Source organism: Zychaea mexicana (assembly GCF_025766255.1).
Source record: "Zychaea mexicana strain RSA 1403 chromosome Unknown BDB00scaffold_47, whole genome shotgun sequence".
NCBI classification, from domain to species: domain Eukaryota; kingdom Fungi; phylum Mucoromycota; class Mucoromycetes; order Mucorales; family Lichtheimiaceae; genus Zychaea; species Zychaea mexicana.
The window spans coordinates 48,484-73,870 of record NW_026516710.1 but is presented as its reverse complement, the minus strand read 5'-3'; the positions used below and the strand labels follow the sequence as shown (position 1 = coordinate 73,870).

The 25,387-nt window shown below is 41.7% G+C and overlaps 8 protein-coding genes across 8 annotated transcripts; 6 read left to right on the top strand and 2 right to left on the bottom strand.

The window, feature by feature from the left end:
* Positions 1-137: 137 nt before the first annotated feature.
* Positions 138-1,353, top strand: BDB00DRAFT_910094 (uncharacterized protein; the record flags this gene model as incomplete). The annotated part of the gene is made up of 4 exons (XM_053128647.1): positions 138-231; positions 333-647; positions 952-1,020; positions 1,088-1,353. 4 exons carry the CDS (start codon positions 138-140, stop codon positions 1,162-1,164), a joined length of 555 nt encoding a protein of 184 aa, XP_052978705.1. The 3' UTR covers positions 1,165-1,353.
* Positions 1,354-1,946: 593 nt separating this feature from the next.
* On the top strand, positions 1,947-2,534 carry BDB00DRAFT_939620 (uncharacterized protein; the record flags this gene model as incomplete). Its single annotated transcript, XM_053129321.1, has 2 exons — positions 1,947-2,124; positions 2,191-2,534. The coding sequence occupies 2 exons, from the start codon at positions 1,947-1,949 to the stop codon at positions 2,532-2,534; spliced, it is 522 nt and encodes a 173-aa protein (XP_052978704.1).
* Positions 2,535-3,371: 837 nt separating this feature from the next.
* BDB00DRAFT_910091 (uncharacterized protein) lies at positions 3,372-3,944 on the top strand (the record flags this gene model as incomplete). The annotated part of the gene is made up of 3 exons (XM_053128646.1): positions 3,372-3,406; positions 3,487-3,586; positions 3,660-3,944. Coding segments are annotated over 3 exons (420 nt in total), but the record flags the coding sequence as incomplete, so codon positions are not given.
* Positions 3,945-4,394: 450 nt separating this feature from the next.
* Positions 4,395-5,480, top strand: BDB00DRAFT_788721 (uncharacterized protein; the record flags this gene model as incomplete). Its single annotated transcript, XM_053120834.1, has 3 exons — positions 4,395-4,413; positions 4,798-5,042; positions 5,100-5,480. 3 exons carry the CDS (start codon positions 4,395-4,397, stop codon positions 5,478-5,480), a joined length of 645 nt encoding a protein of 214 aa, XP_052978702.1.
* Positions 5,481-9,202: 3,722 nt separating this feature from the next.
* Positions 9,203-14,088, top strand: BDB00DRAFT_929670 (ABC-2 type transporter-domain-containing protein; the record flags this gene model as incomplete). Its single annotated transcript, XM_053128971.1, has 7 exons — positions 9,203-9,338; positions 9,423-9,637; positions 9,719-11,126; positions 11,232-11,475; positions 11,556-13,155; positions 13,237-13,630; positions 13,739-14,088. 7 exons carry the CDS (start codon positions 9,203-9,205, stop codon positions 14,086-14,088), a joined length of 4,347 nt encoding a protein of 1,448 aa, XP_052978701.1.
* Positions 14,089-14,457: 369 nt separating this feature from the next.
* BDB00DRAFT_828087 (cyclin-like protein) lies at positions 14,458-16,110 on the top strand. Its single transcript, XM_053123837.1, has 8 exons — positions 14,458-14,602; positions 14,696-14,831; positions 14,947-15,032; positions 15,117-15,394; positions 15,477-15,534; positions 15,614-15,725; positions 15,788-15,839; positions 15,910-16,110. The coding sequence occupies exons 1-8, from the start codon at positions 14,502-14,504 to the stop codon at positions 16,068-16,070; spliced, it is 984 nt and encodes a 327-aa protein (XP_052978700.1). The 5' UTR covers positions 14,458-14,501; the 3' UTR covers positions 16,071-16,110.
* BDB00DRAFT_828079 (uncharacterized protein) lies at positions 16,111-18,676 on the bottom strand. Its single transcript, XM_053123836.1, has 10 exons — positions 18,319-18,676; positions 18,141-18,223; positions 17,912-18,050; positions 17,606-17,819; positions 17,367-17,508; positions 17,184-17,276; positions 16,869-17,118; positions 16,674-16,785; positions 16,526-16,584; positions 16,111-16,430 (listed from the first exon to the last, which is right to left on the bottom strand). Exons 2-10 carry the CDS (start codon positions 18,213-18,215, stop codon positions 16,318-16,320), a joined length of 1,197 nt encoding a protein of 398 aa, XP_052978699.1. The 5' UTR covers positions 18,216-18,223; positions 18,319-18,676; the 3' UTR covers positions 16,111-16,317.
* Positions 18,677-20,540: 1,864 nt separating this feature from the next.
* On the bottom strand, positions 20,541-23,132 carry BDB00DRAFT_873347 (ubiquitin carboxyl-terminal hydrolase; the record flags this gene model as incomplete). Its single annotated transcript, XM_053127079.1, has 10 exons — positions 20,541-20,648; positions 20,782-21,015; positions 21,116-21,311; positions 21,587-21,650; positions 21,835-21,950; positions 22,160-22,221; positions 22,354-22,476; positions 22,601-22,700; positions 22,902-22,995; positions 23,075-23,132. The coding sequence occupies 10 exons, from the start codon at positions 23,130-23,132 to the stop codon at positions 20,541-20,543; spliced, it is 1,155 nt and encodes a 384-aa protein (XP_052978698.1).
* Positions 23,133-25,387: the final 2,255 nt, after the last annotated feature.

The following is a 25,387-nucleotide window of genomic DNA, read 5'->3' as shown; positions in this document are numbered from 1 at the left end:
AAGCTCTACGGAACATACCCTGTGGCCTCTGCGGTGTCACGCCGTGCACACCGTAGAAATTATAGTATGCTCAGCCTACCATAGCACCTTCTTTTTCTCAGAATAATTCTCACTACATTGCGTCCTCCATTTCGACAATGAGCAACCAGGAACCCCAACCAGAGCAGTCAAATGCTTCCAGCGACAAATATTACCGCCCTAAGGGAACCAAAAAGTGGTCCACTTGGACGCGTTAACTCACTTCCTTTCTCAAGATAGCACTGACGAAGAGCGAGAAGGTTTGCTATTTTGTATATAGGTAAAATGAGAATTCTTACTTATCTAGTATATAGAATGGGAAGATATTATCAGACAGTATAACGATGGAGAGTTGACAACGACAACTGCTCAACTGGCTGCGATCTGTGCTCGCATGAACGAGGAGCACCAGAAAAAGCTTGAAGAGAAGGTCAAGCGCATAAACCATATGATGGAGCAACCGGCTCCTATGGATCTAGATGTTCGTCAGCAGCTTGGGAGAGCTTTCAGACGCGAGATCATGTCGGTTAACCACCGTGCTAGCGTGGCCATAGGATGGAATGTCGGCACGCTCATGTCTCCCCAGTTTGAGACCGATTGGATGCTTACTACACCTATAGTCTCATCTAGTATGTAAAGTAGTAAATCTGTTTCTTAGAAATGCTCATATTCAAGGTTCTAATACCAACTATTAAGAGAAAGCTCAGAACGCATTGAATAAGATGGGAGGGCGTCCAAACTTCCATCGACATTGTCAAGGTTAATACTATCATACACTGTGATAGTAACACGTTATTGAGAAAAAGGATTATCTATTTATTAGCTTTTCTTAACAACAATCTGTCACTATAGGAACAACAGGCGGCAACTATCGCTAACACACCATAGCATTGTTAAAAGGAGCTACTAATGTATATTATTCGTTTTCGCCAGGCCCTCGTTTGACCAGAAAGCCTACCAAAAAGAAAAGCACGGTTAAGGACCTCATGGTTGAACTCTGTAGTATGTTACAAGCAGTGCCTGCATTGCAGTTATCAATGTATCAATACTTGTTAAGGAATGTATGTAGACAACGAAGTCGACAAAGTTTCCGTGGAAAGGTTTCAAGAGGGTGTCAGACGGTGGCATAATTCGCTACAGAAATGAAACATTGGGGTGCGAATTCACGGGTTTTGATTTTGGCGAAAAGGCAGATACTGCTTTGTGCCCGAGTGACATGCCGTATAAGAGATGGTCAGAGCTGTATGATGCCCTTATCAATGGCCAAATTAGTTTTGAAAAGCTTTAAATTAAATGGTTTAGCACATTTTAAAAAGTTGCTATTGATAAAAGCGATATATTAGCATCCAATAGGTATGTTAGTTCATTTATTAAATTACAGATCATGATTTTACTGTAGAAGACAGAGTGATCTGCGCTAGGGGACATGTGGTCGTTCCTTGACATGGACAAGGATACTATACATATACAAAGAATATGAGGCCATAACTGAAAAAAAACCGCATAGAACAAAAAGAGTTAGACGGTGTGGTGGTAGATGGGTAGAGGTGGAGCGAGAATGATGAAATTATTAGGAGGATTTCTTCATGCAATTTGGAAATGACCACAGTAATACTCTTAGAAAGCAAGGAAATTTGAAACAGTTTCTAGCATCCGAGCATTTTTACCCTATTACATAACGTACTTCTGTGTACAAAATAAATTGTGGATTAGGGGATCGTCATAAAAAATTACAAGAAAAGAAGCTTTCCTCAAGCGCGTGGTACTTTTTTGTCAAGTTGCACGTTTACTGAGCAATAAACAGAAGTGATCAACTTAATATGTGTTGCAATATAAATATAGAGAACTGAAATGAAAAATAATCTTTTGAAGGTTCTTAGCTACAAAGTAACAAACAACAGACCGCACCATCTTATTAGCACTAGATCATGAGTTTTAACGATCGGTTCAACGAAGACGACGCCATGGACCTAGTGGAATCCACGATGTTGAGCGATGGGAAAACGAGAACGAAAAGCCGCAAAGTGTATGCTGGTGACGATGCAGTTGTAGCTTCTGCTCCCACTATAAGAGATACGCGTCAAAATTCACAGCATGATCAATTAGGTAACTGATTCGCTTATAAGCACACTAAATCTTTGCTTATGATAACATATACTTTGTAACGCGAAGATCACGGAGAAACCGATGATCTCGACTATGACGGTCCTGGTAGCGCTTTTAATGAAGGCTTGACAGTGTTTCGTCTGAATGACCATGACATCGAAGAACATAAAAGGAAATTGGAAGCTCTTGATGAAAACTGGTCCGAGGTTTTTAAGGTGCTACCGAAAGACTATGTAAAGTGCAAGGGAAGTAGCGACTATAGTCTGGCCGATACGACTCCGTTTTTCGACGCGCGCTGCACTACATGCGATAAAACAAAGAAACGGGAGATCCTTTGCGTTTTCATTACCGGTAACGCATTACGTTGCATTAATAATTACCAAACATACTGTGATATGGACAACTGCTAAAACATTCCTATAAATGCCGTCCAAAACAATACGAAACAGGCATTAAAAGTTATAAAATACCATTCTGTGAATGTAAATCAGACGCCTCAACCTTGCTTTACCATCACTTGTTTCCGTCATCTCCCGCCTCGCCGAGGACAGCATTTCATCTCCCATTGCTTGATTTCTATTCTGCGCTTTTGGCTGAAGGTCATTTAGCAGCACAAGCCTTTGGAAATGCTTGCTCTTATGTGCACAAGTTTGAGGTACTGTTACTGCTAATATAATAATCAGATGATAACACAATGGAGCGAAATCACTTATCATAACAGTTATTCTAATGTATTGTATATACATTTGAATTTTATGGAATAAAGAATCCTGATAGAATTCGAAAGACTTTAGGAAATGCACATACAGCATACATGGAGCTGAAAGAAAAAGTGACGGATGAAATGGTTAACGAGCTCAGCAATAATACTCCAATGGAGCGAGATGCGTGTCTGGCTTGTCCCAAGGTCTCCTTCTCGTTTTATAATTTAGTGCTGTCATGATATTTTGATGAGCTAATGACTCAATATACAATTTACACAGGAAGGAAAACTGTTCGTCGCAGTCGATGGCAACATGCAATTGCGACGACGCAAAGCACATGCAAATGATACAAAAAAAGCTGAAGCAGCGACGTTTTTCTCGGCTGATAACATGCATGACGTTTACGAAAAGCATGAAGTCACCAATGCCGTCAATAAGCCTTGCGAGAGTGAGCTCAAAGCTGTTACGTCCGTTTCTGATGCTGTCGAGAAGTTCTATGAAAGTGGAATAGTAGGCTGTGTATGCGGCAGACACAATGTTCCACTTAAGTTTACGAATATCTTTGCTTCTGGTGAAAAGTAATTTTAATACTTTTTACATGCATGCAGTCTATAATCCCTAGCGTATAATATGCACTTACATGTTGAGCTTTGTATAGGTACAAATATACTCTATCTGTGCTTGCTGTTGCCACTAAGGGATACAAAGATGTCAATATTTTGTATGATCTTGGTTGTCGCTTTGAACCATCATTTAAGGTATTTTGCCGTGTCTAAGAATATCATCGCATCCGGTAAACAAACTGATCTTTATTTACTTATGCACCATTAGCAAGCATTTCCCAATTTTGCTCAAGCTGGATCACAGATGGCCGTCTCCGTTTTCCATGCATACGCCCATTCAATGTCTTGCCAGGTCGATTATCATCCACGATTCATAAGCGGCTTTGGACTGACAGATGGAGAAGGACTTGAGCGTCTTTGGTCCTACCTTGGAGGATTTGTCTCAATGACTAGACAAATGAGCACCAAGAGACGTCTGTTCGTTTTACAGCATGCGATTGGTCATTCGAAAGCCAAGACTATAATCAATATGTGTATGCATGATTTTAAATGAAGTTATAAATGATTGCGTGATACTCATAATAGTACCGATAGGCTACGCGCTTAAAAAACGGACGAAAAGGGCAAAGGCAATCATCGAACAAGCGTCTGCATACTTGCGACACAGAGCTACCCTTGTAGCTTCCGGCGGTACGCCATGCTGGTGGTGAAACGAGGACGGGAAGATAGATGAGCTCAGATTCGAAGAAGAATGGAAGACGTACAAAGATACCGTCCATAAAAAATCGAAAGATCGTACTATATTCACTGGTATCAAACCTCTATCAGTAAAAATACAGTATTATGAAGAACTAGAACATTTTTACGCGGTTGAGTGAGTTTACAAAGTGTTTCTGTAGAGTACTGTAAAATACTTAGACAACTAAACCATTCGGAAAACATCATTAGAGCGGAGCGCATTACTTTATCGAGGGAGCTTCAAGATCCAGATAAATGTGCCAATATGACTATGGCGGAAGCAGGTATGTATAACGATTTCTACTCCCTTTCGTTTATGCGTATTAAGCTATTGCTATCATCAATAGACGAGAAATTTAGATTGCTTCGAAAGCTCTCAAGAAAGCTCGAGATCGCTGAAGACAATGTTACCAGAATTTGAAAGGGTGCTAAAGCCTGAACGAAGATGGCAGATAAATAGCACAGAATACGCAAGCGCAAAAGAAGCAAAAGCAAAGCGAGAAAAGGAAGATAGCCTGTATAAACTAAAATCACATATAATCTCGCGTAAGATGATGTATGATCAGCTGCGTAATCGAGAGGGCAAAATAGGTATTGTATATCTGTTTTTTGAAGTGTAAAAATGAGAAAGCGCTGCTGATGGATATAATTAATTAATTATGAAACAGGCGAAAGAGTAAGCACGAAAGTTAGAAGCGCAATCAAGAAACAAAGCACTGCAGCTGAAAAGCAATTGAAGCTATACAATGCTGCTTGCCATCTGTTGTTGGAGCCTGAAGTCCAGTGGGAGGATGTCTGTCATCTGGAGACACGATTTTGGGAACAGCACCATATAGCAGAAAGCAACGACGTCGACGTTCTCAGAGGTATTATAAACATTAAGCGCGCCGAGGAAGAGCTGATAATGATCGAGGTTAGTGCTATGGTACTTCATTGAAACTCCATACTGTGATCTCAACTTTCCACTTAGGACGAAGAAAAGAATCTGGAAGCATACGCTGCAGCACGTTATAGCGCCATTCAAGATGCCATAGAGGCGACGCATGACGATGGGTGGCAAGCTATTCTTGGTGATCTTTTGGAACAAGCTGAACGTCTCCAATGTAATATCAGAAGCAGCAAACCGCGTACTGTTGGTGAAATTTCACAGATCGACAACGACGAACAATACGGTGACGATGCGGACGATGAATATGACGAAGACGTTTACTTTGTCCATGCTGAGACATATGAGGATATTGAGAAGGAACATGACGAGCTGATGTATGAGTATATGCCGCCAGTAGATTATACTATGCCTGACGAAGATATTTCTCTGCCAGATGCAGTACTTTCAGAAGAAACACTATAGAGCCAGCAATGTATATACGCCGTTGTAAATCAAGAGCTCTTTTATAATCCTTATTATGCTTACTTATACATTGTATGTTATTAGACCTGTTTTGCGGATATGATTTTTTATTATGTGTAATAAGCACCTATTCTGTTACTTATTTTCTCAATACTGCGTTGAGCGTTAATCCTCATAATTTAAATCAGATACATATATATAATACTGTATGCTACCGGAAAAAGATGCTCTGGTTGGGGTTCCTGGTTGCTTATTGTCGAAATGGAGGACGCAATGTAGTGAGAATTATTCTGAGAAAAAGAAGGGAGAAAGCTGGTGCTATGGTAGGCTGAGCATACTATAATTTCTACGGTGTGCACGGCGTGACACCGCAGAGGCCACAGGGTATGTTCCGTAGAGCTTGTAGAGGCCCGTACGGCGTCCGAATATGGGCAAATAATTTGGGTCTGGGGTGAAATTTATCTTCAAAATAGGAGTTTGGAAATCATGAGAGTAACGCTTATTTACCCTTTCTACTGTCAGTCCTGCGCAAATGTTGTCTCAATGGTCGCTATAAGAAGGAAAACAGCATACACTTGTAATAGTCGACCCTTACGATCGATTGGTCTGCATGCTGTTTAAACATAGTAGAATAGATGTGAACAGATATGTATAATTTTCTCAGCAGCAGCCTTTGAACCGACGCGCTAGAACTTCTCGTGATTTTTGATCTGCGTCTTCTTTGTATCCGACATTGGTTAGCGATCATTATTATTATCCTTGGAATAGTGATCACCCTTTAGAATCACACACATGTTGTGAGGTAAATAAATAGCGGACTATCTTGAAGTTGAGCGAGGGGCACCCTTTTCAATGCAGCTATGTACTATGGGCGCTTGATTACCTTGTCACGGAAGTCCTTCACGTGACGTGCAAGCATATTCTAAGTACAGTTATGAAGCTACAGCACTTTAGCAAGTAGCAACCAATATATGCTCAATCTCCAAAGGTTGATCTTGCTGCTGCAACCTGCAACCTTCATTAGAAAGGAAGAAAAGACTATTGCTGCATGAGTAAGGATCCTTGTTGCCGAAAACAGAGTTGTCAATTTGTCGGCAATATTGCAAAGTGATATACGGGGTACGCGAAGTAATAGGGAAAAAACCAATACAGTAGTGTGTCTCAAACATCTTTTTTTGTTTCAGATATCTGATGAACGGATTTTCGAGCGGATTTTGAAAGTAGCCAATAGGAAACGAAATCGCTGGAGAGAACTTTGAGACCCTTTACTAAACTTCTCAACCACTGTATTGTAGTACTTGTAAAAATATATATCCCATTCAAGTTATAAAACGGTCTAAACAAGCGCATCTTTCTTTTTCTTTTGTAAGCGAAAAAAATTGATCTGTTCGTCAAAAGATCGTGATCTACATCAGGATATTTGAAAATTTGTAGAAAATCCGTGCTCAGGAGGTGGATTTTCAAAATCTACAGATTTTTGCACTCTAGCCAATCAGATTCCTTCCCTGGAGATATCGGAACTCTGCAGATTTTGGAAAATTTTAATGTTTGAGACACCCTAGTGAGAACTCCAAAAATCAGTTTCAAAAAAATGAAAATTTGCTCCAAAGAGAGACCTTAAAGCAGTAAGCTATGATGTGATATGTAGGCTATACTGTGGAGCATTTACAAAAGCTGCAGAGTTTGCTTTTTCCACGAGTTTCAGAAACTGGAGTTTTACTGTGGCTAGACATATGTCGCTTTTCTCTTTAACATCGTTACATGATATGGTAGGTTGAGTTTTTGTCGAAGCTCATCGTAAGCTTACATTAAGTGTATGATAGCGATTGCTTTTCGAATGACGCCCTTAAGATCGAAGCGTTCAAACTCATAATTTTGATGTTTGGACAATTACACAATAGAATGCTGTTGAGAAGAGCAACAACAACAACGGGAATGATATCGCATATGTGGTTCCAAGACAGTTGTCAAGCCAAATATCACAAATGGTGTTAGTGCGACCAATACAGACTCAATACTGTACTCCAAAAACTAACAATTACGATATGATTATTATTAGCTCCAAACTGATCTACATGCCCTTAATCAGCGCATATTATATACGTCATATACAGTACAGAATAACTTGCTAGAAAGCCATGTTTCACACAATGAATGTGCTGTATACATTTGTTTTGGTACCATCGATCATAATATATATTCTCCGTCGTATGGTAAAGCAATTAACTCAAGTACGGTAAGAGGAGTTTTCTTAAGTAAAATGAGTGGCTATAAATCAATTATCACTGCGAGGTTTTCCTTTTTGGGAGGATTTATCTCCTTTTTGGGAACAAGCAAGATTTGCTGCAACTTTTATTCAATCAAATATCCAAGTTGATGCTGGCATTCACACTTTAATTTGACAATGCAGCAACAACACCATAGACAACTTCACCAATGCGCTCACCATTTGCATTGGTGGCATCGAATCTTATTACTGTTCCATTTGTCACGCTCGATACTGGACTTTGCTGTGTCACATTTGAGTTTGAGTTTGAATTTGACCCGGGCTGTATCAGCCATTGCAAAGGCCTGGGCATGCGAAATGTTGCCCTACATTTCTTCTTCGTCTGTTTATGAATCACTTAAATTGAATTGCCATGCATCTACGAAATCAGGTTGTTTGTTTACTGCAAAAGTAGACTGACTGTAAGGATTCTTGGGTGTTCATAGTGAAAACGCGTACGATAAAACAGTTATCCCACTTACTCCGCGCGTGATAAATGCCATATCACGGCCGAGCCGTGCTATAACTATCATTTACTCCAACGGCTCTTCTTATTCGTTATCGTTGCATTACTGCGGTTTGCTGGTTTCTGGCTAGTTTGACCAATGGTATAGCATTTTGAAACTAAGAATTATCTTTTTGAATCTTTCGATTTTTATATGTGCGTAGGATGCAGAATCTGTTACCATCAAGAAAAATGTCGGTTTATTCCACCATTATTATTCGAAAAACGATACTTCTTTGAAAACGATTTCAACGATAGAAGAGATATCGCTGTAAACCATGTTCATTATGCCCCGCTTCTTTTTGATTACTAATCTATGTACTGTAAACTTGGATCATTTTGTGATAAACTAGTTTCACCTGCTGGCCCCATTTTTTCACCGTCGTCGGTAGCTTCACCAGCTAACAGCAAGCATGACGATATATTATTCCAATAAAATAAATTGCCAAGTTTCTAGAGCTGCTTGTCATTATGAAATTTACACAAGTACTCCAGTTTAAGAATATTAGTCCGAAGCACACGCAAGCATTTCCCTTGGTGTCGTGCATTGCGGGATTTGGGATTTGGGATCTGCAATCTCCCTCGATATGTAGCAAAAAAAAATTTTGCTTCCGTAAGCTATGCTGATACTCAGCACTTACCAGCGTAACATTTAAGCAGCTAGACATAAAAAGACATATACATGTATAAATTTGATTGTACTCTGTGCTAAAATGTATTTCAACTCAAGTTATGGACGTCTCTTTCTCAGCTAAAAAATCGTAGCATTATCAAGTAGTGGCAGAATAAAAATCCTTAGTATGCTTTGAAACATGCGGACCACGTTCCGCAACAAACACCGCCAGGTTTCCTTCCATTGAATTTGTAAGCAGATCAAATATATAAAAAGAGGGGGCGATCCGCTGGAGCAATCAAACTGTTTAACACTACACTCTTCTATGCTTCATCGCAATGGAAAGTGAACACCAGCAACCCTACTGTCCAAGTATTCGATCTCAACGAAGATCCGTGGACACTATCGCCCCAGATCAAGCGGGCCGGAGAGAAACTTATGGTGAACTAAGCGCAAATACTGTCAATGTTGAAGGTGAATAATTACACGATAGATTGTTAGCACAAGTCTGCATTAACAAATGATGTTAATGCAAAACTCCCCTACCACTTTTTTTAGCTGCCATTGAAGAATACCATGATATGAAACGAGAGCTGACGCGTGCTAGCCGGTATTCTGGTGCTGACGATTCAGCCAAAGTTGAAGAAGAGGGCCGTGTGTCAGAGAAGACGTTCGATCTGGACCAATTTTTGCAAGGAATGTCCTACGAAGATAAGAAAGTTGGCAAAAAACCAAAGCATCTAGGCCTAATCTGGAAAGATTTGCTAGTAGAGGTAAAGTAGTATATGCTCGTTCAATCTTTCATGACATTGAAGCCCTTGTTGATTGACTCTCTGCTTCCCTTAAACAATCAGGGTGTAGGCGCCGATGCAAATACTATCCCAACTGTGATTACTGGCCTCCTGAGTCTGTTGCGACCTTGGAAATATTTTGGCGTTGGCTCCAGCGGTAGTACGAAAACAATTCTACATCCTATCTCTGGATACGTCAAAGAAGGCGAAATGCTTCTGGTACTCGGTCGCCCAGGTGCAGGCTGTACTAGCTTGATCAAGGTTTTGGCCAATATGCGCGAATCGTATACGAAGGTGGATGGTCACGTAACCTACGGCGGCATCGACCCCGTCACGTTTGCAAACCAATACCGCGGTCAGGTCGTTTACATGAACGAAGAAGATCAGCATTATCCACATCTAACGACCAAGGAGACGCTCGAATTTGCTTTACGTACCAAGACACCCGGTAACAGATTGCCTGACGAAAGCAAGAAAATGTTTGCCAACAAGCTGATTTACATGTTGGGTAACATGCTCGGCCTCACCAAACGTATGGACACCAAGGTTGGCGATGCCTTTGTTCGAGGTCTTTCTGGAGGTGAACGCAAGCGTCTCTCTATCGCCGAAGCCATGACTACACAGAGCTCGATCACCTTCTGGGATTGCGCGACCCGCGGTCTCGACGCAGCGTCAGCCCTTGATTATGTTCGGTCCCTACGCATCATGACCGATGTTCTTCACAAGACGACTGTTTCGACTCTTTACCAGGCTTCTAATAGCATCTTTGCATTGTACAACAAGGTCATTTTATTGGATAACGGCTACTGTATTTATTTCGGCCCCGTCGAGCAAGCCCGACCGTACTTTGAAAAAATTGGATTCTATTGTCCACCACGCAAATCGACTCCTGATTTTCTCACTGGTTTGTGCAATCCTTTGGAGCGCGAGGTTAAATCTGGGTTCACTGTTCCTGAAACTGCCGCCGAAATGCACCAACGGTACCTCGAATCAGATATCTACAAGCAAATGATGACCGAACTCGATGACTATGAAGAAAAGATCATCAACGAAAAGCCCGCCGACTTGTTCAAGGAAGCCGTATACGACGAACATTCAAGATTTGCACCGAAGACCCACCCATACACAGTTTCATTTTACCAGCAAGTCAAGGCATTGACGATTCGTCAAATTCAGCTATTGTCCAAGAGTTACGAAGCGCTTATTTCACGTTACGGAACTGTTCTTATTCTGTCCTTTGTTATTGGCTCCTGTTTCTACAAGAGCCCATTGACTGGCGCTGGTGCTTTTTCTCGTGCTGGCGCTGTTTGCTTTACTGTCATCTGTAATGCTTTCGTATCGCATACCGAGCTGGTGAATTTCATGGCTGGTCGCCCGATCCTAGAAAAGCACAAGCACTTTGCAATGTATCGTCCGTCAGCATACTATCTCTCCCAAGTTGTCGTTGATATACCAATTACTATAGCTCAAGGTAGGCTTGCTTACTAATTATCAAAAGTAGCACTTTTACCAATATGTGCAGCTCGCACTGCATTGCAATCCTATACTAATACAAATCTAATGACGTATATTGTAGTGCTCGTATACCAAATACCTTCATACTTTTTGATGGGTCTGTACTCAGATGGCGGTCGGTTTTTTGCCTACTTTATCATCATGGTTTTCATCACCCTCGCCACAAATAACTTTTTCCGATTCTTTGGTGTGCTTACAAACAGTTTCGTGGTGGCCAATCAATCAAGCTGTTTAATTTTCATCGTCTACTTTTTGTATGTTGGCTACCTTATTAACTACAACTCGATGCATCCATGGTTCTTCTGGTATGTGCTATGCCCGTAACTATATATAAGAGTCACTGGTTCTTTTATATGCAAAACTTAACGTTGTCAATCTATAACAGGATTCACTGGATCGATCCCTTGGCCTATGGATTCAAAGCGCTTCTCATCAACGAAATGCACGGGCAGATCTACTCTTGCGAAGGTGAAGGCAACTCAATTCCATTTGGTCCTAGCTATGATGATTGGTCCCACAAGATCTGCACCATGAAAGGCGGTAACCCAGGCGAAAACTATGTGCTAGGCGATGATTATCTGATCGATGAACTTAATTTCGAACCCTCTTGGCTTTGGGCACCAAACTTTGTTATGATCATTGCCTTCTTTTTGCTCTTTACCGCCGTCAATATGTGTCTTGTCGAATATCTTCAGGTCAACGGCAACGGCTCTTTGACCAAGCTCTACCTTCCTGGAAAAGCACCAAAGGCTCGTACTGATGAAGAAGAGCGAGAACGGCTTGAGCGTCAGCAAAAGATCACCGAACAAATGGACAGCATCTCGACGGGTACGACATTTTCTTGGCACCATGTCGACTACACTGTGCCCTTCAAAGGTGGCCCGCTTCAGCTTCTCAACGATGTCTCCGGTATCGTTAAGCCAGGCCATCTGACTGCTTTGATGGGTTCCTCTGGTGCCGGTAAAACCACCCTCTTGGATGTGCTCGCCCGCCGCAAGACAATTGGCAAAGTCGATGGCCGTATCTACCTGAACAGTGAGGTGCTTATGAAAGACTTTGAGCGTATCACCGGCTACTGTGAACAGATGGACATACACCAACCTGCAGTCACTGTCCGAGAAGCCATGCGTTTCTCTGCGTATCTGCGTCAAGATCCTGGTGTACCCAAAAGCGAAAAGGACGACTATGTCGAGCAAATTATCCAACTCCTGGAAATGGAGGACATTGCCGACGCGCAAATCGGAGAAATCGAACAAGGCTTTGGTATCTCTATCGAAGAACGCAAGCGGTTGACTATCGCTATGGAACTCGTCGCTAAACCACAGTTAATTTTCTTGGACGAACCTACTTCCGGATTGGATGCCCAAAGCTCATACAATATTGTCCGATTCTTGCGCAAGCTTGCTGATGCCGGCTGGCCTGTCTTGTGTACGATCCATCAACCCTCTGCTATTTTATTTGAGCACTTTGATCACCTTCTGTTGCTTGTACGTGGCGGGCGCACTGCATATTATGGCGAGATTGGTCAGGGTGCAAAGACCATGATCGACTACTTTGAAACCAACGGAGGTCCAAAATGCGCGCCTGAGGCCAACCCAGCCGAATACATTCTCGAAGTTGTAGGTGCCGGTACTGCCGCTGCCGCCAATGCTCCGACTCAAGACTGGGCAGACGTTTGGATGAATTCAAAGCAGGCCAAGGAACTTGAAGACGAATTGGAAGCAATCCACAATTCGGCGGACGAGAATCCCTCTCGCAAGGCACTTACATATGCTTCTCCGTTTTGGACTCAACTTTACTTGGTGCATAAGCGCCTCAGCCTTGTGTACTGGCGCTCCTCTGGATACAATTTGGGTCGTTTCATTACTGTTGTTTTTCTCGCCCTGTTCCTTGGTTTTACCTTTTGGAAATTGTCGTTGACATCGTTGGACATGCAGAACCGTCTCTTCTTGTTCTTTGCCACTATGATTTTGGGATACATGATGGTAAGTTTTTGTGGCATGCAGAAAATTTCTAATTCGAAAGAGCCTTTCCACGTGATAACTGACAAGTGTCTTATAATTTAGATCATTCTTGCACAACCGAAGTTTATGACTGAAAGATTGTTCTTTAGACGCGAGTATGCAGCGCGTTTCTATGGCTGGCTGCCTTTCACAATCTCCACACTTCTAGTCGAGATTCCCTATATACTCGTCTTGTGTGTATTGTTTATGTGCGGCACCTACTGGACTGCTGGATTGGTCAATACCCCAGAAGCTTGCGGCTACTTTTACCTCATGCTTGTGCTTTTCATTTTTTGGGCTGTCACGCTTGGCTTTGTTCTCGGGGGCCTTACAGAGAATCCATACATTGCTGCCATTCTCGATCCGTTGGTTATCACTACCGTCATTATTTTTGCCGGCATGGCTCAAACAGAATACTCATTGCCTCGATTTTGGAGTGCCTGGATGTATTGGCTTGGTAAGTTGTTATGGTCATAGAGAATGATCAATGTGAAGGATTTTAGTAAAACTTCGTCTATGTAACTTATCAGATCATGCATATTCTCTTTTTTACTGTAATCATTAGATCCTTTCCACTATGTCATGGAAGGTTATGCCGTAAACGAGTTAGAAAACTTGCCAGTCGAGTGTAACGACCGTGATCTTTTCAAATTCTCGCCTCCTGCCAACCAAACCTGCGGCGAATATATGCAAGATTTCTTCGCCGATGGAGGCTCTGGTTACATTGTTAATCCAAGCACAAGTACTCAATGTGAATACTGTACCTACCGTACTGCTGAGGAATATTACAGTGGTACTTATGGCTGGGACGCAATCCACAAATGGAGAAACATTGGAATTCTCTGTATTTTCGTGGTGTTCAATGTTATTGTCTTTGGCGCCCTTGTGTTTTACAAGAGAAAGGCAAGACGCTAAATATGCCAGTATTGTTGCTCTTGGCTAGGTCAACTATACATATACATATATCATATTCCATTCATTTTTCTCTTGCAGTCATCATCATCCCCCAAAATTACAAAGTCATTTTCCGCAAAAAGCATGCTATAATAAAAAGTTCTCGTTTGATTTTTTTTATTTGGTTTGTATGTGTTAACTTAGTATACTCATATTGTCTGGTCTGTTTATTTTACTATTGTGTCTTGGTAGAGTTATAGCTTATAGGCATACTATGCTAACACTGAGTATGATGATGATTCGGGCTACTAATGTTGCAGGATTACATGCTTTTCTCATTAATAGGCAGGCTATCCATTTTATTCCCAGCAACTTCCAAGTTGCGAGTGTCCCAGCTAGCCGGGTGTGTCTTTGAACTGAGGATCTGTTTCCCCATGAATGACGATCACCATGAAGAAGCATCGAAGCTGCTGCCGCTTATCCCTAATTTAGCCTCCATTCATTTTTTGCGGCAAGCAGGTGCCATGCTCGATCTGTATGTTTCTCTTTTTCTCCTTCATTATGATAAAATTGCTTTACTTTTTGGGCTCATTATAATGCGTCCTATTTTTTCTGTACGAGGAATTAGACCGGTACGCACGACCGCGACGGCCATAATGTATTATCATCAATTCAATCGGTTCATGCTTTTGAATAAAGGTGGTAAACCGACGCGCAACGATCGTCTCGTAGACGAAAGCATGCCTCTTAATACTAACGAAGAAGTAAGACCGGTTGTACCTCTACTACATATCCCTCTGTATATATTACGCACCGCCAATATACGGGAAATGCTTATATTTCGCTACCTTTTTGCTTAACCTTTTTTCATGTTTCAAGCTATTGACAACCACGTGCCTTCATCTGGCGTGCAAAATGACCGACGTACCTCGCAAAGTACGGGATCTGGTCAATGTTGGTTACAGGTTCGTCTTTTTGTCCTTCGCTTGCGGTTAATTTTATTGGGAGCAGTATTGCGAAATATAATAACAAAATGTGCATATTTGCAGATATTATCATCCTAAAGAAGGCATATTACAGATCGACGAAACGTATTTTAAAATGCGATCTTCACTTGTCGTCGGTGAGCTCTTACTTGTTCGCGCGCTTGGCTATGATCTTGAAGTATCATTGCCGTTTACCTATTGCTTAAACGTACTACGAGGGATGGCTTCAGTCTCATGGTTTGCTGCATCATCAGTAGCAGCAACAACAGTACCATCAACAAAACAAGATCGTCGAGTATCGTCAGGGCACCAAAAGGATTATTGGCGTAGCATGGAACAAGGTTTGATTTTTTTTTTCTTTAGAAACAATACACAATCAAACCATGTGCAAGAGTAATAATTTAATTATATTCCCACCTCTAGAAATGGATCCCGAATTAAGTACAATTGCTCGCGTGGCATGGATGTTTTGTTGGGATAGGTAATTTATAGGCGTTTGTAACTATGAGCAACAAGTGAGTAAAGAAAATACTAACTCATCGTATGTTACGTGTATATAGTATATGTTCGCCAAAAATCGTTTTGACGAGAACTACAGCCGAGGTTGCTTTGGGCTGCTTATATCTAGCATTAGAGCTTTCCCACACCGAATTACCTGTCAACATGAACCAGGTAAATTATTTATAGAAAAGCTTCCTTCGATACAAAATAGCTCAACCAGATGATGTATTTAGTGGGTCGACATGTGGGGTGCTTCTGAAAACATCTCTGTACAAAATGTTTGTGGTAAGTGGTGTACGCTTACGGTAGATGTGACAAGGAGATCATTGGTTTAAAATTCGTCTTTTCTTCATAGATGTCGTCACCGACCTAATCGAGTTATTTGCTCATTGTCCATCTATCGAAGACATTACACCATCAACATTTTCATCAGCAACCTCGCCACCGCCACCACCAGCTCCACAACCGTCATCGTCCTCATCATCACAAAAACCATCCTCGCCTGCATCCGCATAGAATAACTTTTTTAAACTATCATAAAAACGTCGTCTAGAGCATATTCCCCCTATTACCCACCAAAGAATCCTCTCTGTTTTTTTAATAATTGCGATATGAAAACAATGTAATTGAGTAATACAACACTTGTTCGTTATTAGGGTTATACCTTTGTTCCGATTTTTTGTTTCTGACAATTTACTAGGTTAGATATGTATAAGAAAAATTACAACTTTGGGGTGCTTGATTTACGGTTTTGTTTAACGATTTAAGAGAAAACTCCCATTCGTTCCAAACGACGCCGTTGGGTTTGACGGTCGTCTGCTTCATCATGTTCACTGTCTTGACCTTCTATATCCATGTCAATATCTCGTGGTACCTCTATATTCATGTCAACAGAAATAAAGAAGTAGCTTAAGTGAATGGCTATCAATCCATCCTTCCCCTAATTAGAAAACTGTATTGCTGTTTGTTACCTTGCATTTGAACAGATGGTGCAAATGGTAAATTCCGCAGATTATCCGTGATTTTTGCTCTACAAAAAAAAAGATGCAATTCACGTTACACTTCATGATCAGCTTTACTCACTCCCATTGTGACCCATCCAAAGCTAAGGTGGCTTACATGATCTTGTCTAGGTATTCAGGGGTATTATGATTTGCCATATTGTTTGATGGTACATCCAGTTTATACTCGGGTCCATAATATTCAAAGTAGTCATTGAACGGTAATTCAACTAGAAATGTATGTGCGTGTGTGATTTTGTGTCTTTCATTAGCTCGCTTGTGTTTCGATAACGCATTGTTTGTGCAACCTTACTTGCTGATAAATCCTCTCCGACTGCCAGTCCGGTTTCAAAGGTCCATGTCCGTGCAACGTTTCTAATCGTGTATCCGCCACCGCCCACCATAATTAAGGGTACATTGAATGATTTCAGATATTCGACGCACGATGCATGGCCACGCATAGATAAGTTGAAACAGCCTAATCGATCGCCAGCTAATGAGTCACCACCAAGCTGTAAGACCATAGCACCAGGCCGAAACCATTCCATGATTCGTTGTATGATCTTAAATATGATACGAATTTAGAATGATTGAATGAATGTAACTACACCTTTGTAAATTTACTTACAGGTCGGAACACATTTTTATAGGACTCGTCATCGATACCGTCTCTTAATGGAACGTTCACGGCGTAATCTTTGCCTTTACCCAAACCAGTATCCTGATATATATATATATATACCCAAATCCGCCTCTTGTGTCAGATAATCTTTTTCTTTAATTACGAGAAAACTTTATAAAAAAAGCTCACCTTGATATCACCGGTACCAGGGAAAAACTCGCCAAATTTGTGAAATGAACACGTCATTACGCGATCTGTTGTGTAAAAGGCTTCCTCCACACCATCACCATGGTGCACATCAATATCCACATATAATACGCGCTGATGGTATCTAAAGTGAGGGACAGATGAATTAGCAAGGGTAGCTTTTTTATGCCAGTTGGAGCAATAACCGAAGGATAATAAAATGTCGCCCTTGAAATTCTCACCTTAATAATTCCAAGATACCCAGCACAATATCATTTACATAACAGAATCCAGATGCCTCTGTTTTTTTCGCGTGATGAAGACCACCAGACCAATTGATTGCAATATCTGCTTCGCCACTTAATAATTTGTTGGCGGCGCCAATTGTACCACCCGCAGATATTGAGCAAAATTCAAACAATCCTTCAAACACTGGACAATCTTCTCCCACATTGACTAGATATAAATGAAGGAACAAATTAGTTCATCCAGCCCCAAATATTTGCTCCTTCTTTTCTGGCTTTCTGTGCGTAATCGGATATACTTACAGCGAGCAATCCCTTGCTCCAATCCACCATGTTGCATCGCCAATTGTTCTACGTTATCTGGTGTCACATGTTGTAAAAAGTTTATATACTCGTCCGAATGGAATCTCGTCATTTGAAAGGCTGAAATACGTTTTGGTTTCTAAAAACAGGACCCCGCCTCCAAGTTTAAGTGTTTGTTCCCAAAATATACAAAGAGGTTATGAGGAGCTGTAGATAAACCCTCACTTACCACAATGTCCATTTTATGGTACAAGCCATAATTAACAACTAAATTGTGAACCATATGCATGCGCTTTGGCTTCATGTAATGGCCTAAATCAAATGCGTAAAACCAACTGTTTTAACAAGACGAGAACAATAAACATGCCACGAAACAAAAAGCAATGGGGAAAAAGCTTTTAACTAACCTGGACCATAGCTAAAGTTGCCCACGTCATCTTTTCAGAATGGCATTTGGTGTATTGTGTGATTCAGAAATTTTGAGTTCTCAAGTTAAGAAAAGATATTTGGTTGATTCCAGATAAGTCTGTTCCTGAACTCACCATCGTAAAAGTAGCATACACGCTTTTTAGAGCAGTCGGCAAGACTGTAAGAATTGGTCATGTTGTTGTGGACAACTTTTTGGTGAAATGAATGGATCTAAGTGGGAAGGCGAGGGGGTACGAGAAGGAACAGGAGAGAATTTAGCGAGCTGGGTTGAAGTGCCGCTTGGTTGTTTTCCTGGGGCTCGAAAAGGTTTATGCGTCTGAATATGATAATGGTTGTTGATATCCGTAATAGTGATACGGGTAAATGTAGACAGCTTTTGATGCTACGATAGTAGCCAGTCTGTCCTAGTAGCATGGCTTCACATCTCAAAATTCCATCAACAAGTCTTTTTAGCTATTTATTGTGTAAAGCCTAGAAGATGTCGTTTCTGATAATGCAGAGCGGTTATCGAAATAGCATTCGTTGAGAGTGAGTGACACCAAAAAGATGTAATCACGAGTGCCCTCAGTTCGATAGTGTATATATTTCCTGCAATAGCGCAGTGCGACTTCTTTTCCAAATGAGAATGCGTAATCCTTTAAAAAATAAATCAAAGCGAAGACAATTTGTCGAACTACAAGATGATCCCGGCTTCAGTGCCGGACAATTTGAAAGGACTGAACCAGAAAGTAATACACACTCGCATGTAGTAGTCAACTAATAATAAAACGTTCTAATCGCTTGTCTGTATATCTGAACGACAGTTCCCTGGAAGGCCATTTTCTTGGCAAGTGCATTGTTTCTCGCCGGCTCAGCACTAATCGTGGTGGGTGTATTGATCAGATATGGACACATTACTTCGGATGTAAGTTCCCCCCGTCATTCGTTTCTCTCCTTTCAGTTCTCTTCTCTGAAGTCAGAGAAGGGATCGAGAGGGGTTATGTGTATGGACCCGTTGCTGACAATACTGCAACTAACCACGCTTCTTTCTTATATTATACAAGGTTTGGCTTAGCCGGGGTATCCCTTTTATCGTGATTGGCTCTGTGATGTTTATCCCAGGCAAGTAGGAGGACGAAGAGTGATAATAATAGGGCTAACATGAGGATGTTCTTTTTTTAATACTTCTTTTAGGAGCGTACCATCTATACCTGGCTTACTATGCATACTACAAGTATCCGGGGTACGACTTCTCACAGATTCCGGACTGGAATTAGGTTTCTTCTTTTGCTCCTCCACAATGAGTGCAACGTGCACATCATATATATACTCTTTTCTCGAACCATTACTGCGTGTACTCTCTCCCTTTGTTGCTCTGTTGATCGAACCTTTCAATCATCGTTCTTCGCCATAAACTTTAAAAAACGATTCTTTGCTTCTTGGTGCTCCCTTCATCCACAGCCTCTCTGGTTTTTCCGCGTGTCTGCCCCGTTTCTTGCAGTCTTTTCTTTTCTGTAAAATAGACAATGACCTATACATCTAAGCCTTGTTATGCAGGACACAAAGGATATTAAACTTTTTGTTTCTCAAGGAGACAAAAAGGCATCTTAACCACGAGGAACATGACAAAGGTGGAAGAAATAAAGGCACCACCCGGGGATTCGGCCCGGGCTCTGTTTTTTTTGCGTTGCACTAGTTGAAATATTCCTAGCAAAGATGATGTACTTTTTTTGAGGGTGTGGAAGAAATGTGGAAGAAATCATATAGATACGGGCCCAAGAAAAACGAAGAACTAATAATAAAATGCAAAGCTCGAAAAGAGAATCATAATGTTTGAAAAAGGCTTTAAAAAAACAAATTAAGAAAAGGTGAAGTAATTGAGGTATAGAGGGCTAGTAAGAAAAAAGAAGTATACTACTACTGCGAATCCAAAGAGAAAAGCGTACCAATGAGTGTCCGATGCATATGTATAGAAAGAAAGAAAAGAAAAGAATGTAGCCACAAAGGGAAAAGAAGATTTCATAGAAAGTAGCATGATGAAAAGCGATGCTAATGCATGCACAATAGAAGAGAGAGAGAGAGAGCGTGTGTGTGTGTGTGTGTGTGTGTGTGTGCGTGTGTGTGTTGAAGAAGGAATAGAAAAAGGGGAGGTCTGAATATGAAGAAGAGAGCGCTGATCGAAGGGGTTTATGCTTTTCTCCAGAAGGGGGCGTAAGAGTTTTTATGATATGTCGGCCACCATCCGCTGAAGATGTCCGCGCGCCACGAGACGACTGATGAACGTTCGAATAAACGGCGTGTAGTCGTGTTGGCGACGGGAAGTATTGTGCTATAGTCAACAATGTGATGTGTGAATAATAAGTACATCGAACGCGAAAGAAGGGCTGACGAGTTGGAGCTTGATGAGCATTAAGTGCTACTACTACTACTACTACTACTACTACTACTATTAAGCTAGGTACCTCATGGCTTTCATGCTTTTCTAGCTCTTCGCTAAGACGTGCATAAAGTCTGATGGAGTCGTCCTGATTCTGCAGCCATAAATCCACGAGTTCTTGCACAGGTCGTCCAACAACACTAGTTTCAATTTCAGCGTCCAGCTCGGCACGATCCTGTGCAGGAAGATCTTCTACCGAGCGACAAGTTGGATATAAAATGTGCATCGCTGCTCCGCGTTTACATCTTTCCTTTGTGAACTGAGGTTAGCAAAAACTATGAATTTTCGCTAAACACTGCAGAAGCTTTTTTTTTGGGGGAGGGACGAGTACAGAAAACACCAGAAAAGAGTTCACTTACAGTCTCCAACGCGTGTTTGTATTCGTCCTCCCATTGTTGTGCTCGGAAAGTCGTCCGCCAGCTTGGATCGCAATAGTCGAGTTGACGTTCAATGGCGCTTCGCAAATAAGCTTTCCTCACTAGTCTTCGTTGGTAGACTTGTCGGCGATCCTCGATGATAGACCATACCGAAAACGGGATCTGCTGTCTTTGATACCTGCAAAAGAAAAAAAAAACAAACATATGCGGTTTGTACCACAGATCTTGCAAATCAGAAATAAGAAAAACACAAACAAAGATTCCTCCATCTTGTGCTCGCCATCGAGAAAGGAAATTTGGGGGTTGAGGGAGGACAAGAGAGATGAGGATGGATCATAACAAACACGCCAAAAATAAGCGTATAACGGAAGATCCTTTTTACTTGTGGAGATCCAAGAAGAGGATCCTGCCTCTTTTCAACAGTAAGAATGACCGTGATAACTGATAACTTACATGTCAAGTTTTCGCTGTAGCTCGGCGCGCGCTGCATCTAGCCAGCTGTTTTCCGTACAAGGCACTATGGTTAAACGATTTGCGGCGAGTGTCAATCATCGTGCTTCTGCATTTTCAGCCCGTCGTATATAGAAGCACATTTGTTCATATAACGACGTTATATTCACACACACGCAGATACAAAAACGCGCGCAAAACCCCAACTAGTCTCCCACACCCTCGAGATATCCACTCCCCTGACTTCTTACCTAGTCGGAGAGGCCCTCTTTTGAATCCGTCCAACTCCCATAAATGACCTCCAATTGGTAGGTAGCTGATGTAGTGGTATGTATTATCGCCGCGTGCTGGCCGCCTCGGACTGCGCCTACACATGCAAATTGGAGGAGAGAGAAGGGGAGGGGGGGAATGGTAGATTGAAGATTCGATAAGTTGATGTAGCTTAAAGGGAAATAGAAGGTGTTAAGGACAACCGCCCGTCTCGCCCGTTCTCGTTTTAATATGCCATGCGCGTTTGATCCCTTATCACCTATTATGATGTATATATATCTCCAACCCCTACTCGTCTGTACGTACCTTCCTACGCCATTGTGAGCATCCTTTAGTGCTTTGCTGTTGGTCACGCTTAGCCCCTTTAACTGGGACGTTGCGAAGAAAAATCAACAGCAAGCAGCAGCAGTGTTAGTGGCAGCAATAATAACAATGTCATATTAAGGACGTTATTCACGAGAGAAGAAAACCTCATGCACCAAAGGCACACGCTAACGTACCATTGGTGGGAAATCGCCAGTAAATTCCTTGAAATTGAGTAGTTCAGAGCCAAGGTCGATGGATTCCTCACGGTTCAGCAAGACGCTCAACATCGCGTACATTGCATAAGCGTCGTGGACAACCTTAATAGCAATAATAATAAAAGCACAAATAAGTTCCGTTAATAGTTATTTAATTTTACAAGAACAATAAAAGAACGAAATTCATGATCCGGTTGGGGAAATTGCATAATTTTTTTTTTCTTACCTGATTTACAAAGTAGACGTTGTTATTTGTCGTATACATTTCGTCCCTGTGAGATTTCTCGGGCTTGTGACGCAGGAGCAGCGTGATACCATAGATAGGCCTTTCAGGGAAAAAAGCAGGGTCAGAAAAAAAGCAAACAAATCGGGTCGTCGTCTTTGGTTAAGGTTGGTTACGGGTACCCGTGTCGTTTCTTTTGTTCTGCTATGCGATCTTTCGCCCGCTCACTCCTTTATTTTCTCTTTCTTTTGACGAGTGCCCATCCATTTGTGTTCTTCACGTTCTGGGAGGAAACGAGAGTTACCTGAGGTCGCGGATAAAGTCCCGGTTCAAACTGGGTATCGGTTCGACTTGGACGCCTTTTACTCCCATACGTGTGCATAGCTGTGACAATGATCCTAACGATCTTGAGCAATGAGCAATAGAAGATACACTAATAATCTCGGGGAATGATTACTCGAAACAACAACTATGTACCAGGATCAGGTTCAATGAGGAGCCAAGGATCGTCCTCGAGTGATTCCCGCTGCGCCATGATCAGAGACACGATTAGGGAAGATAAAAACGGAAAGAGGGTAACTGAACAGAGCTGGAAAATAAGAGTAAGAAGTGCTAGTGGTGACGACAAAAAAGCTTGAAAGAGGAAAAAGAGCGAGCAAAAGAGAGAGAAAGAGAAAGAGAGAGAAACGAAAGAGAGAAGGAAGGAAAAAAGGAACTGATGACGCATTGGGCCGTCAGTTCCGAGTGCATGGACAATCCCACCGACGACACAAGCGAAGAGAGAGCGAGCGAGCGAGAATCGCTTGTGCAGAAAAAAATTTGTCCGGGTAACTGAAGTTATTACTTAGTATCTTGCGTGTGTGCATGCTTGAGCAGGTATTTGATTTTCCCAAGGGAGAGGAAAGGGAAGAAGGGGGTTGTGGTTATAAGTGCGGTGAACGAGAACGAGTGTATTACCAGCAGGCTCTTGACAGCATATATTAAAGAGATAGGTGGGATATTACTACTATTATTATTAATAGCAGCGCTACCAGTATTGCCACATACTAGCATTCTTGGTGATTGGATTAACTCGGGTCAAGTAACCCGTCGAACCGGTTATTAATAGCTGTTTTCTTTCTCTTACTGGCCCTATATACATCATGCACAAGATAACTTCATTGCTTAGGAGCATGTAGTAGCGGATATTACATGCATCTCGGCGCCCACAAGAAGGCAGCAGCCCTCGCTTTGTGTGTGATCGTGCACATTGTGCATTCATAAACAAACGTGAGAGAGACATTGTCATTTTTTAGGACTCCAATCTGTCTCCTCCTCCTTAGCATAGGATCAACAATAGCAAAAACGATCGACATTGACTTTCCTGTTTTTGTTGACCAGCAACGTAGCTTGATTTTCTTGTGTAGCCATAACGGGAACATGTATTGCGCATACGGGCGGCGTGATCTTGTTTATCTTTTTTCTTTTTTTTTTTTTTTGCTCCCGCGCCCGTTATCGGCATCGTCTCCGCCCACCGCCGCCGCTGCATTTTGTTGTTGTTTGCTGCTGCTGCTGCTGCTCTACTAAACCAACCTTGCTGCTGCATCAATCCTAATATTCCTGCATTTGTTATTACACATTGAAAAGAACAAAATTAAGGGGTTAAATGGACATGCTCCCTCCAGGCAACTTTGAAAGAAACAAAATCACGCTATCCTAGTTATGTAGTTCTTCGTGGTGAACCGGCAAGAAAAGCCCGATTAAACCTTAATCTAACCAAAGCTTTTTTGTCAAATTATGTAAGCTTCAGGCCTTCTCGAACACTCTCATTTCAAGGGTTGCCCACCCCCACCCCCAGTGTTGTTGACTGGAATCTCTAACCTTCTTTCTTTTTTTGTTCTGACAATCTGGTTGCTAAGACAACAAACAACCAAACAATAAGTTCTCATGCCACTAAATTGCATGCTAATTTCATTCCCTAGCAACCCACCAGGCCGCCTTTTTAATTTTCTCATAGATAGATGGAGAGAGTGTGTGTGTATGTGCGTGCATACACTAGCTAACGTGTGTGCAAATGGACCTGCAGATATCCGACCCTTACTCTTTTCTACCTGCATATCAGCTCCCACCCTTAACAGGATATTTTCAGATCTAGTGCTTATCGATCTACTACTGTGTGCCTAAGGTTTTTTTTGTCTTCATTTCCATCAATCATTCACTTTGCTTCTATCATTCATTATTCTTATGCAGTAATAAACCATTGACTCACATGAAGGAGGCCCTTCTCCCTCATTCCATGTGCTTTCATTTCGCCTTTTTGCAAATAAAATATGGTCTTTTTTTTCTTAACCTGCAGCAGTGAATCACTTTTTTGTCAAACACTTGCCCACGTTGCTAATAAAAATTTCAATCTTTTAAAGTTGCATTTACAACTGATCAGTTTGTGGTGAGGGATCTATTGAGCGGTGGGCTCACGGGTAACAATACTAGTGTAAAATATGGACTCTGATTCTCTCCCTCTCCCTTTCGTTTACCGTGCACCTGTCAATATGAAAGGAGTAAATGGACCTAAGCCTCCTCCTCCTCCTTCTCCTTCTCCCCACAACCGACACTGTATTATAAGGATGTTAAAAGAGTTTTAATATTTCTATGGGGTGCCGTGGTAAGGCAGGAGCTTAACTGAGAATTTCTTTCAGGCACACACACACACCATACATAAAACTTTGCTCTTCTTCTCACGACCCCCTTCGCTTCTCCCTTTTAAGAAATAACCGTGCTACTTTTGTGCTTCTCACTGCATGCAGATGCCTC

Coding starts and splice junctions, on each gene's coding strand:
- BDB00DRAFT_828087 (XM_053123837.1), top strand. CDS start 14,502: ATGAATGACGATCACCATGAAGAAGCATCGAAGCTGCTGCCGCTTATC. Junction 14,603..14,695: donor GCAGGTGCCATGCTCGATCT/GTATGTTTCTCT, acceptor ACGAGGAATTAG/ACCGGTACGCACGACCGCGA. Junction 14,832..14,946: donor CTCTTAATACTAACGAAGAA/GTAAGACCGGTT, acceptor TCATGTTTCAAG/CTATTGACAACCACGTGCCT.
- BDB00DRAFT_828079 (XM_053123836.1), bottom strand. CDS start 18,215: ATGAAGCCAAAGCGCATGCATATGGTTCACAATTTAGTTGTTAATTAT. Junction 17,820..17,911: donor GGAGCAAGGGATTGCTCGCT/GTAAGTATATCC, acceptor ATTTATATCTAG/TCAATGTGGGAGAAGATTGT. Junction 16,585..16,673: donor GAATACCTAGACAAGATCAT/GTAAGCCACCTT, acceptor TTTTTTTTGTAG/AGCAAAAATCACGGATAATC.